Source organism: Ursus arctos, unplaced genomic scaffold (genome assembly GCF_023065955.2).
Source record: "Ursus arctos isolate Adak ecotype North America unplaced genomic scaffold, UrsArc2.0 scaffold_29, whole genome shotgun sequence".
NCBI classification, from domain to species: domain Eukaryota; kingdom Metazoa; phylum Chordata; class Mammalia; order Carnivora; family Ursidae; genus Ursus; species Ursus arctos.
In genome coordinates, this window is record NW_026622974.1 from 23,482,113 (window position 1) to 23,495,321 (window position 13,209).

A 13,209-nucleotide genomic window follows, 5' to 3' on the forward strand; every position below is an offset into this window, starting at 1 on the left:
GAAGAAAAATGGGGAATGAGTACAGAGAGAAAATGATGGAAATTTGTTTTATTCCACTTCACCTGCCGCTTGAGCCACTCACCCTTAGGAAGACTCCCACACTTTATATGAATTACCCATTGTGGTCTCCCCCACCATATCACCACACTATTTTGCCACTTGTTTTGCCAACCACCAACTGCGTTTACAAGTAGAGACATAATCAGTAGGCGAATGACCTTTTGCAGCTTTGTATCTGAAGCTAGTTCATCAAATACTTGTCAGCCAACTGTCCGGGGCGGGGGCTAAATAAATAAATAAATAAAGGTGGGGAGTGATGGAAATTTATCTTTATCTTTTCTTTTCTTTTTTTGGCTGCTAAATCGAGAATCTGGTAGTTTTTCCTCCCCCTTTCCCTCGTTTCTTTTTCCACCCCTGTCCACAAACCTGTTACTAGGGAAACTTGAAAAGAAATCAGATACATTAAGAAAACAAAAGTTTAGACCCCACAACCACGATCCCATTGCCATGCAGAAAGCAATGCAAGATGCCCAACCTCGGTCGCCGCACCGCGGTCCTGACAAAGCCTGTATCTAGCCAGAACAAATAAGATGTTAATTGCAGCCTCGCTGAGAAAAACTAGTATTGTTCCAGCCAGAGACACGCAGCATTTCGGGAGCCGGGATGTGCCCCCTCCTCTGAGGACTGGATTAATTCATCTGAATCCCGGTGATGAAATGACAGCTTTTCGGCTGCGACAGGTCCACGCTGAAAGAAAGAAAGACGATCAAGTCCAGTATTTACTTCCCACCCGTCAGAGTCGCCTTCCAGTCCTCCGCACCCCCCTAACCTCGCCTCCCAGTGAGTTTCTCTTACAGTTGGTCGCCGCCAGCCCCAGCGGTGGGAACTGAGGATGCAAAAACCTCCCAGACGCAGAAAATACTGCTTTCGGGACGTGCTTGGTTTTGAGTAGCCGTGACGTGCAAGCTCACCGCGGCCCTGGCTGGAGCACCGCGGAGTCCCCCTCCCGCCCGTCTCTCTCCCGCCCTCCCGCCGGGCCTCCCTCCTTTCTCACCCCGCCGCTTCCCTCCTCTTCTCTCACACACCCGCCCGCGCCCTCGGGAGGCAGAACTCCGGGAAGGCACAGCGGCAGCGCGGCGCTCGTCGAGCCTCGGGCCGGCCGCCTAGCGCACCGCACGGGTGCTAGCGCTGGGCGCACAGCGCCCGGGGACGCGCGCGCACGAGCACGCGGGAGACTGGCGCGCGGGCGCGCACCCCGGGGACGCGCACCCCCCCTCCCTCGCGCGCGCCCCGGGGAGAGCGTGCGCCGCGCGCCGGCGCGCACACCCGAGACAGAGCTTTACTATCTCGTTCCCTCTCGCGCCCCTCCTCGCTGGGCATTCAAACAGCTTTCCGACATCACCAGCCAAGGATTTTTTCCCCCCTCTCCTTAGTCGCGGTCCGTCCATCAGTACCTGCGGGGGGAGGAGGAGGAGGGAGGAAAGCGGAAAGAGGAAAAAGCATAAGCTTGAGCCTTCTGATCCGACCACGAATACTCCTGTAATAAACCCACCGCCCCAACAAATCTGCCTTAGCAGCCGCTGCTGTCGCCGGTCACTTCTCGTCTCAGCGCTTTCTTTGCTTCTTGGCTAATAGGTTTGTTGGGGGTAGATTTGATAAAACAAATCCTCGCTTTTAAGCCACTCGCATTTTTTTTGTTGTTGTTGTTGCTTTTTTTGTTTCCTCAGAGTCTCTCTACGGGGGGCTTCTCCCCCCCCCCACCTCCGTTGGAGGTTGGATTCAGTTGGATACGGCGTCAGGCTCCGGGGTCCTGGGGGCTTTTTTCTCTCACAGCTCCCGTCTTTGATTTTTTCCCCCCATCTTTTGCTTCTCTTAAGTGTGCATTTAAAAAAATAAATCCTGATTTTTGAAGCTGAGCCGGGGAAAATGGGCAACGGTGATTGGGACCGAAGGGGAGTCTCTCCGTCACTGTTGCTGGGACGCGTGCCTGTGCTGGTGTCTTAGAGCAAGAGCCTCCCTGAGCTTTCGGAGTGGAAGGTAAGGAAGGGGGTCCAGGGGTCACCTTCCCTCTGCCAGGGGTCGCCACAGAGGAGCTCTCCGTCTAGGTGTTTGCGGAGGGAGGACAAGGAAAGGAAAGGCTGTTGCTGGCAGATGGAGGGGCTGCGAGCAAACCCGACTGTCTGCATTTACTTAAACGCCGCAGTTGAAAAGTTAGAGAAGTCTGTTTTTTCAAGAGATGTGCTGGGTCGGAAGGAATAGGCAGGGAGACCTAGAAAATCTGATGGTTGTGTGTGATTGGGGTGATTTTATGGGGAGAAATTTTTAGGTTAGAAGGAAGTTAAGATAAGGGGAGGCAGTGGGTCTTCTATTGGGGAAAAAAATTTAGTGGAGTGATGGCGCCGTCTATGTTCGACTGAACTAAAGTGTCACCCAGAAAATCAGTTTTGAGAATAGCTAAACTAAATGCCGGTTTGCTTCTCAGCAGGAAACAAATATATAAATAAATAAATACAACATCCTTGAGACCTTGGAAGCCATCCCTTGAACACCCCCACCCCATTCTTTCTTTCTTAAAGAGGGAAATACAATTGTTTGAACTGGCCCTGCAGTTGGGGGCGGGGGTGGGGGGACGGCAGAGTTCAGTGATTCATTTTTGATTCTTTAGAATAAAACAAGGCTCCGTACACCAAGGCTTACGGATTAAAATAAAGAGCATTATATTGAGGGGGCTCTCTTGAGCAAGCTTGAGTGAAATCAGAGCTATTTCCTCACTCTTTCTAATCCTTGATGAGCACAGCAATGCAGACATGCACTGTCAAATAAATGGAAGCAAAAGTACCGGATTTCATTAGGAAAAGAAATACGACCTCTTTTTGAGTTACCTATTATAAAATGAAGCCCCCTTTCATGGATGGAATTCCTAATTTAGACACTTATTGTCACATTGGCTCTCAACGCCTACACTCTATCCTGAAGAACACTGCGCAGACCTGCATTGCCTGCAAAGTGCTACAGCAAAAAAAAGAGGAAATTATTTCCAGAATTTCCTGCAACTTTCCCAATTTTTTAACCTTTAAATGCTCATTGGCTTTATTTTCTCAAGAAGAAAATGCATTATTCATTGAGCTGTATGCTTGAAACAGAGAACGCTGTTTTGATAGTCCCAGCAGTTCTGATGTTATTTTAAACTGCTGCTATATAGAGATTTAGAGTTGGGGCTGTTTTCTCCTATATCAAGACATAGAATTTGAATTATGATCTGGAAAATGCAGATCTATCTTCAGGGACTTCGGTCACTGGTATTTGTGTGCATGCGTTGGTGTGTGTTATGCAATGGGAAGAAGAGGGATTTATCCTTTGGTTCAGAGAGGACCCAGGCAAAGACACGAAAACTCTTAACTGTCTATATGTCTGTATGTCTGTCTCTGTTTACAGAACAGTGGAAGAGACTGCAGCCTAAAGACTTTTATAATTAACTTGGCATCACTTTTCTCAGCTCAGAGGCTAAACAAAAAAGCAGTGTCATTTATTCTAAGAAATAACTTCTTAAAGGTTAAAGCTGAAAAAAATTCGAGTTATTTTTGGATAACAACTTACAGAGGTAAATATAACCAAGGATTACTTTATTATGCAAGGCCAGGTTAAAAAATATAAAGAAAAGGAGCTTTAGAGCTCTTGCTGGAAAGAGAGCAATTCAGTAATTGAAATCTGCTAGGAAAGAAAATGCTAATGTCTTTTATCTACCATGTGTAAATCTTAAATTACAGTAGATAACTCTAGATAAAATAGCCCTAATTAAAAAAAAATTAAAAGACTGAAGCCAGCTCAATTACTGTGGTTCTGGGATTTTTCACTGACATCGCCTTTGGATACAGATACTAATACAGTGATCCACTTTATGTATCCCAAGAGGGCATGTCACATTGAAATGACTGCCTTAAATCCTGGTTCTCAGTGGTGATGTTGAACAACAAGTCTTCCCCATGTATCAACCCATCTATGTCCTTTCTCAGATGATGGTTTTAAAATTCTATTAATCCACATGAATGCTGGTGTTTTTGCACAGGAATTCCCATCAGTTCACACAGTGGTCCCTGCAAAGACAAGTATGGGCATTTGGGAGATGATGTTTCATCCTCAACAAATTATCATTCATGTTTTTAAAATTGTGGCTATCCTTTATCGAAATTGCTTTTCATATTTAAGATAAAAGAAATAAAGTGATGACAGCTGTTCCCAGATTATCAGATTAGATTTTGTGTGATGATGTTTACTGCAGGCCGACTGAGGGAAAGAAAAGGTTGTATAGGTTGCTTAAAAATATTTCAAAAATTAAAATTTAGGTTACGATATTTTAAAAGGATATGTTTTCCTCTTCTTTCAATGGAATCATAATGCATTTGGAGGAAATCCTGGTAGATAAATTAGAGCATTCCTGTTAATCATCTATTAAATATTATTTTTAAATTGAATGTAGAGAATTTGGCCATTGTGAATCACCGCGTGAGGGCGCTGTTCACACAGCAACAGATAATTTCCTAGCGTTATAAAATAAAAAAATTACCTGCCCTTCTTTTAAAAAGGGTTTTTTACTGAAATCTTGAAAACAGCTGGCTGTAATATTGGAAGGAGTTTCTTTTTTCAATGCGCGTAGACTCCTACTTGCATTTTACTTTCATTGCCATTTTTACAGGCCAAATGACATAGGATGAAGGCTGTTCGTAACCTGCTGATTTATATATTTTCCACCTATCTCCTGGTTATGTTTGGATTTAATGCTGCCCAAGACTTCTGGTGTTCAACTTTGGTGAAGGGAGTCATTTATGGATCGTATTCTGTAAGTGAAATGTTTCCCAAAAACTTTACAAACTGCACTTGGACGCTGGAAAATCCAGATCCAACCAAATATAGCATTTACCTGAAATTTTCCAAAAAGGACCTTAGCTGCTCTAACTTTTCCCTCTTGGCTTATCAGTTTGATCATTTTTCCCATGAAAAAATAAAGGATCTTTTAAGAAAGAATCATTCTATAATGCAACTCTGCGATTCCAAGAATGCTTTCGTTTTTCTACAATATGATAAAAATTTTATTCAAATACGTCGGGTGTTTCCAACCGATTTCCCAGGATTACAGAAAAAAGGGGAAGAAGATCAGAAATCTTTTTTTGAATTTTTGGTATTGAACAAGGTGAGCCCAAGCCAGTTTGGTTGCCATGTATTATGCACTTGGCTGGAGAGCTGCTTAAAATCAGAAAATGGGAGAACAGAATCATGTGGGATCATGTATACAAAATGCACCTGCCCTCAGCATTTGGGAGAGTGGGGGATCGACGACCAGTCGCTGGTTTTGTTAAATAACGTGGTGTTACCCCTGAATGAGCAGACCGAGGGCTGCCTGACCCAGGAGCTGCAAACCACCCAGGTCTGCAATCTTACCAGAGAGGCCAAGCGACCGCCCAAAGAAGGTAAGTGCCCAGCAGAGAGGGGAGAGGGGAGGAAGGGGTGTTGGGAGATGGCATTAAGAGGTGCTGTTTCCACACAAGGGCTTAATCATTGCTCTTTAACTCTATCATCTTTGAAGTCATTTGATTTGTGATCTTCACTAAAAAAGGTCTCTTAAACTAATTTTGGGTTTCAAGATTTTAGAGATGGGGCAGTGAGGATGGGATAGCTCTAGTCAACATGCCCTGGTAGTGTGTCAAAAACGTGGAGCCTGTTTGCAGTGGAGGTTGGTGAGGTGTGTGTGCGGGGTCTTCATTGGCTGTAGTCCCTTGGGGACACCTACCTGTATACATGCACTCTCTCTCACGCACACTCCTGTGAAATGGATTTGTCGGATTTCTACCTTATGCTACAGCCCGGTAAAGAGTACTCTTCACTTCCTCTCCCCTTTGCCCTCTCTGTCTCACTGTCTCAACCAAGACCCCTTGTGCTGTGCCAAGTTGGGGAAGCGGGACGAAAAGGTGACACAAACTCAGTTGTAATCCTGTTTGGACCAAATGACTTTCTGACAGCTGAAGACAAGGGTGTCCCCCTCCAATAAAAAAAAAAAAAAATTGCTTTGCACAATAAATCCCGTGCTCTTGCTCTTTTGAAACCCCACTTGGAAGCGCAAACTCTGGGGTCTCTTGGTTATGAAGCCACTTGGAGGCAGGGGTGAAGAGTACAATTAAAACACAGGCTGATCCTGTAAAACCTGATAGCCCTCTTGTGTGATTTTTGCTGTCCTTGGTCCCCTGTTGATATACACGAGGAGAGTGGGAGCGTGTCAGAGATGAGCTAGATGGAACAAATAGTGCAACGGAAATGCAGAGGAAAAAGAGAAAGTACAGGAGTGATTTATAGCTTTCATCCAATCCCTAGTGGAGGAGCTACCAGAGGATTTCAGATTGTAGATTACGTTTAATAATGCAAGAAAGCTGACATATTTTGAGAAAATGACTTTCCTGTTTGGAAGGTTAACGGATGTGTTCCATTCCTTTGAGGACAGGGCTGATACGTATTCGTTCTTGCTCCCCAACCCTGCAACTAGAGAGTGTTGATTTTTTATGCAGGAAATGTTTTCTGATCGCCACAAAGATCCCTGTCTGTGGAAAGGGACAGCCAAGCTCCAGTCCCTCTTTCCTCCCCCTCCCCCAACAGAAGTTGTCTTTGTGGCCAATATAAAATTGACACGTTGTTGGAGAATTTTCTTTAAAAGTAGCCAAGGCTTTGTAAGGGGTGGGGGTGGGAAGGAAAGAGAGAGAAGGGCTTAACTAGCTAGATGCGGTTTCTCTGCTGAAAGCAATTTGGGGGGTGGGGATTAAGGAAGAGCAATGGTACGTGGGGAGAAGATGTGTTAGAAAATAAATGCAGACTAATGGCAATGAGAGAGGGTTGAAAAGCTTTAAGATTTCTACAGGTCAGTGTTTCACTAACAGCTGTGGCTGAAGAAAACAAAGTGGTTTTAAATTACAGGAGTTCTTTTCTCTGGTAAAAATCCCAGAGAAGCACTTCCAACTGCAGGGATGGTATTTAACACCATTTAAAACTAATTAGTGTCCCCTAGAATAAGAAGCTACAGTACACACAGAAAATGTGATGCTACAAGCTGGCTAATAAGACAATTAACACCAGAAACTAGTATTTGTTTGTTTGTTTTATTGCTGTTTTAATAAAATCTAGAGTATCTGTTTTTTCACTGGTTAAAATTCTATCATGAAATTGACTGCTGATGAGGAGTGGAAAGTGAATCTAGTTTTGGAAGCCTTTTTTGTGAATGGTAGCAAGTCACAAAAACAAAGTTGTGTGCACATTAAGCATGACTTTCAAAGATTTTGCAGGTCATGATCATGAGATGTGGGTTGAAACAGTGCTAGGATTTATAGAAGTTGGACTAGATAGTCATTTGTTTGGTAAATGAGTAAGAATATGAGTGATTTTAGACATTCGATGTAGAAATCACGTGGGAGCACGTCTGTTTCTTTTGGCTAATTAGCTGATGAAATGAGAAAGGAATATCTCCATAGACAAACAGGTGATTATGTTAAAATTGTTATTGTGTTAATAGAACTGAACTAGGAAAACTTTATATAGTAGGGGAGGAGTATATGCTGTATCAGTAAAATTGCACAGCCTGTATTCTCTTTATTCTAAATATGTGTTCTTTAACTGTTTAGGTGTTCTGAGTCAGAAAGGTAAGGATAAGTAATTCCTGATGACATAATTGTAGCTGATGCATTTGTAAATAATTCTTATAAAATATATTCGGCATTCCTTACCTCATTCAAAGAAGACTTTTTGGCTATGCTGCATTGTAGGAAAGGAATGTGAACATCTGCAGACTCTTAATTTAGTAAAATTTATGCAAAGTATATTAAATCTTAAATATTTTATATAAACGCTATATAAAATCTTACGAAAGAATTATTTAATACCATTTCAAATAAACTACCATATAATGATATTCACCAGGTTAGAGGTTAATAATTACATACAGTTGTTCTACTCATGCCTAATTTTATTCCAAAATGTCTTTACTTTATATGGTAACATGTAATATCAGGTTTTAAAATAAGGCTTTAAAAATTCTACTTGCATTTTATATTGATAAATGATTTCTATTTTCTATAGAAAAATAGACTATCCTGTAAGTCATCAAAGGAATAAATACCAAATTATTCTCCATAGTTTTTCTTTGCTTCTGTTTTATTCACTGTAATAAGTACTGAAAACCTTGAGTAGAAATATTTTCTACATTAATTACATCATAGAAGTGGCACAAATTGGACAGAAGACTCTTCACATGCAATAGATGCAATTCTAGGTTATGTGCGGTGCTGGTGGTGATGGTAATGGTGTGCCAAATGCTGAATATTTTGAATGTGTCCACTGAAATCACAAAATCATATTTAGTTAGTATTTGAGGAAATTATAGGCTCCCAGGACTGGGATGTTGATTTTGTTGATATAGACTTTCTACTAAAATGTTTGTTAATAATACATTCATGTACTGAAGAATTTCATAGCCAGAAAACAGCAAGAAGAAAACTATCCCTGTTTGTAATGATGACACCAACAATTGCAAATGTATCTTGAATATGTTATAACAGTAAATAATTGGACTGATGCTTTATCAAAGTATTAATTAGTTAGGCATTAATACATTTAAATATCTTGTTTTTTAAGTTTGACATATTTGAGGGTGACATATGATACTAAAAACTTAGTTGCCATTCCCCAGTTTTTATGTGAAAATTTGAAAACCAAATAAACCAACAAAATGAAGCCTTTTAAAAACAGTATCTTATTTCAAGCAATATTTTTAAAAAACTGTCTACATTTAATTTATATAAACTTTTCTTTTCTTTCTTTTTTTTTTTTAAAGGAAACTCAAGTGACATTGCTATTTACCTGGTTTTCAGATATAAGTCTGGGGAGGTACTGGCATGTATTCATGAGGCCTTTACTACATTTTATAGGACTTCTTTTTTTTTTTTTTCTCCTACCATAGATGAATTTGGACTATATAGTTAAAATATAAGATCTTACTTCTTACTACTTCACCTAAAATAAGCAACTAAAACAGTTTTGGCAGAAAAAAAATCTCTACCAGGGTATCTAAATCACATAATAAGCCTTAATGGAACCTTTGTTTCCTACTTACATCAATGGTGCTACTTATGTGAAGGGAGATTGGGATCCCTGTATAGATTCCAGGAAATCTGAACACACATACTCATTTGTCTTTTCACTCTGCCTGTACTAATCCTTGATATTCTATCACCCAAGGGAAGTCTCACTATGTGCCTGTGTAAAATCTAGCCTGGGTTGTGTGTTTACAGTTCTAGGTGCCTATTTTTTCATCTAGAGCAATTTGTGTGTCTATCAGTGTGTTTTCATTTCTTTCTACTCTTGCTCCTTTTGCCCTCAGAACTGTTCAGCACCTTTCACTTTCCTCTTTACTGTCCTTGGATCTTACTTCCTTTGTAAATGACTGCCATAATCCCACAGTCTCTATCGGAATGTAGAAAGGCACATTGAGTCTGTTCCTTGAAGATGCAGAGCCTGAGAGTTTGCTCTTCCCCTTGGCTGCATCCCATAGTGCTCTATACGAACTGTACTTCTGTTCTAGCATTTGTCATATTGCAGTGTATTTTCTGTTTGTATTTCTGTCTCCCTCCGTTAGACCTGGGAATTCTTCAAGCATAAAGACTGGGTCTTCAGTTGTGTATGACAGTCTTAATAGAGCTTCAATAAATATTGACTGTCAAATGAACAAAACAAAAAAGATCTCAATAGGAAAGATAGTAATACATTGGTTACAATAGAAAGAATAAAACTACATCATTTGGGGAAAGAGGCCACCTTTTACTTTCCGTTTTTTTAGGGGAAGATGGCTACCATTTATATCATTTCCACTTCCATTAATGCATTGTTTATGCCAGCTTCTGATCTCAACATATTATTTAATATCTCTTTTTAAACAAGAAAATGGAATCATTAAGAACTATTCTTAATTTTATATGTATATTAAAAGATTTATGGTCCATATAACTTTCTACATATGGCTATCTCCAAAAAAAATAGTAAGAAAATTTGCCAATTTCTGTTTAACTGTCTTCATTTCTCTTTATGCTTCTCTCTTCTGACTCTAGCATTACTTCTACATAATGACATTTCCCAAGCCTCTCTTGCACAGTTTGAAGACAAACATGCAGACTCTTTCCAAGAGAGAGGAAAGGAGTATTTGCATGTTAAGCTCAGTGCTTTTGTTATTCATTCCTATTTAATAATCTATAAATGTAGTAATAGTAGAATATAGGCCTGATCAATTAAAGTACCATAATTTTTACTTTTGCCATTTTTGAATTTTGACAAACAATTTAGGACATCATATATGTATATATTATCCAATGAAACAAAATTCTGTTATATGGCAACATATTTTTTGCAGGCGATAAATTAAAATATTAACATGAATATTTGTGTGTGGGGACACCTGGGTGGCTCAGTCAGTTAAGTGTCTGTCTTCAGCTCAGGTCATGATCCCAGGGTCTTGGGATTGAGTCCCACATTGGGCTCCTTGCTCAGTGAGGAGCCTGCTTCTCCCTCTCCCTCTGCCTCTCCCTCCTGCTTGTGCATGCTCTCTCTCTGACAAATAAATAAGTGAAATCTTAAAAAAAAGAAAATTTGTACGTGTGCACATATGTCCCATACATGCACACATTTGCCAAGATGTGTCAGTGGGTTTTATGATAGCTGTAGATAAATGTACTGTAGGTTAGTTTTCTTCCAAAATTGACAAGAAAATTTAGAGTTCAGCTTCATGTGTTACCTTATTGACTTCATTTCCTACTAGAAGCGATTTTATTGTTAAACTGAAGGCTTTTAAAAAATATACTATTCTTTAGAATCACTCTGGTATTCATTACCTATAGTCATGTGGTTCTTGGATCTCAAATCAATGTTCATTCAAAAATAAACTTTTTTTTACTTTTTCAAAATATCATTGCTGGGTTTTAAAATCTATTGTTTGAGTTTGAATCTACTCTTCCACGTCGTAACTGTGTTGCTCTGTATTACTACTTTCCCCTTCTCAGATTAGGTTAGTGATGCTTATGTCTCAGGGTATAGGAGAACAGGAAATGACATCATGTATTGAATTTTAAGAACCTAATAAAATTAATGGCTTGGGATATTTTAGTTCCTGTCAGCCCTGTGGAAATTTCTTCCCAAATCAATTAACTAATAAAAATCAGAGAGGTATGCAATTTTTCTAAGTATATCACTTCAATGAAATGAAAGGGATTTTGGTGTAAGGTACACTTGAGTCCTCAGAGTGACTCAGCCTCCTAGCAGCACCTGTCAAGTGACTGAGCTTGACTCATCAATCTTTGGTAGCAGAGTGTTGAATTAAATGAGATTGCACATGTAAAATACTTAGTCCATTGCTCAAGTTATATTAGGCCCTCAATTCAGTTTTTGAATGTCTTTTTTATTCTTACATTTTGGCTATAAATGATAGAGGATTAATAATAAATAATGAAGCAGATTGTCATTTAATTATTTGAACTTGTTTAGGAATTTAGGGCATTTAACAAAGGATCATTAAGCATCTTGAATGTATGTCTATTTTGCATTAGATACAAAAAGGTAGCATCTCAGTACCTGTGTGTTGATGGAGGCATGACTAATACATCAAATAGATCAAGCTAGTGGTGTGTGAGTCATCCTAGGCCTGGGAAGATGTCCTTTGGATATCATTGCTGATAGCCTGCAAATCCACTGAAATTAAACAGTTTCATTAGTATTTTACTCTTTGCTGTGTTATGCAAAATTAAGTTCATGTTTTGAAATGTATTTTGAAAAGGAATTATCTTGAAATATTAGTCCATGTTAAACCATTTGGAAAAAAAAGTAGGGTGGTTTTGTGTGTTTTTCACTGGATTGTGATCACAGGCTTCCCCCAAAGGTTTATATATTCAGTATTGAAAAGAAAACAATTTTTTTTAGTACTCATTTAAAGATTCTGATATTTTCTTGAAGGAAAATTACAAAATGTGATCTATGGGACTCTATGAAATGCTAAATGCTCCATGTTCTATTATCTTTCAACTATCATTCAGGAATTTTGCTCAATTGCAGAGAACAACCTAGCTATCTATCTGTTAAAGGTTAATAAGTAATGTATTTCTGCTATACACAGAAAGTATAATAAGTAACAAATTCATAATGAATACATTAGTATGGAGCTATTTCTCTCAAAATTAAGTGAATAAGGAGTCTTTTCTGAAAATGCTGATACGCATTTTTCACCATAACCACGCCCATCCCAATCACGTAATCATTAAGTCTTGGAACACGATATAAAACATAAAGGTAAAATGGTTACTGTTTGGTTTCCACTATGTTAAGTGAAATAATTTACCTGCCACCTAATCCTGGATATTATATTCTCTAATGATTTCTTCTGGATAGTAAGTTTCTTTGGGGAATGTTCTGTTGTTTGGGAAAACAGAATAAATATGTGCATGGAAAAGATACTAGAACACTGATAGAACCAGATTATAATACAGTTGACCTTTGAACACCAGGGAAGTTATGGGCACAGTTGAAAATCTGCATATAATTTTTGACTCCCCCAAAATTCAACTTCTAAAGGGCTGCTATTGACAGGAAGCCCTACCAATTATATGAACAGTCGATTAACACAGTTTGTATATATATACAAAATGTGTGTGTATATATACTATGTATATATATATATACATAGTATATATACAGTATTCTTATAGCAAGCTAGAGAAAATGAAATGTTACTAAGAAAATCATAAGAGAAAATACATTTATAATAAATACAGTACTGTATTTTTATAAAAAATCTGAGTATAAGTGGATTCATGCAATTCAAACCGATGTTGTTCAAGGGTCAACTGATTTAGAATACAACTTAGATACACTTAAACAGAATAGAAAGTATTAAAACAGTTGGGGAATCAACCAGAGAAAGCTACCTTGATAAGATTGCTTTTTAGCAATAAATATGTTAAGGTGATAGAACTGTCACAGAAATATTATTTCTCCTGGGTAATTCATACTGGGTGGGTGTTACACAGTATTTCTTTCATGACAGTTCTACTGGTGTCCCACCTTTTAAGGTAATTTTTAAAATCTTGATAATTAAAAAAAATTAATTTCTATGCTTGCATATCTAAACAATTTGTTTTC

The 13,209-nt window shown here is 39.0% G+C and overlaps 1 protein-coding gene across 3 annotated transcripts in view; it reads left to right on the forward strand.

Moving 5' to 3' along the window:
• The first annotated feature begins 1,287 nt into the window (after window positions 1-1,287).
• ADGRB3 (adhesion G protein-coupled receptor B3) overlaps window positions 1,288-13,209 on the forward strand; it is a 695,949-nt gene continuing 684,027 nt past the window's right edge. The window contains exons 1-3 of one of the 3 annotated variants that reach the window (XM_048219740.2): window positions 1,326-2,037; window positions 3,436-3,601; window positions 4,694-5,465. In XM_048219740.2, coding sequence (XP_048075697.1) covers window positions 4,709-5,465 — 757 coding nt within the window. In that variant the 5' untranslated portion in view covers window positions 1,326-2,037; window positions 3,436-3,601; window positions 4,694-4,708. Of the gene's footprint in view, window positions 2,038-3,435; window positions 3,602-4,693; window positions 5,466-13,209 lie in introns of all 3 variants that reach the window. The other 2 variants (XM_026507135.4, XM_057303989.1) reach the window with 2 other exon arrangements.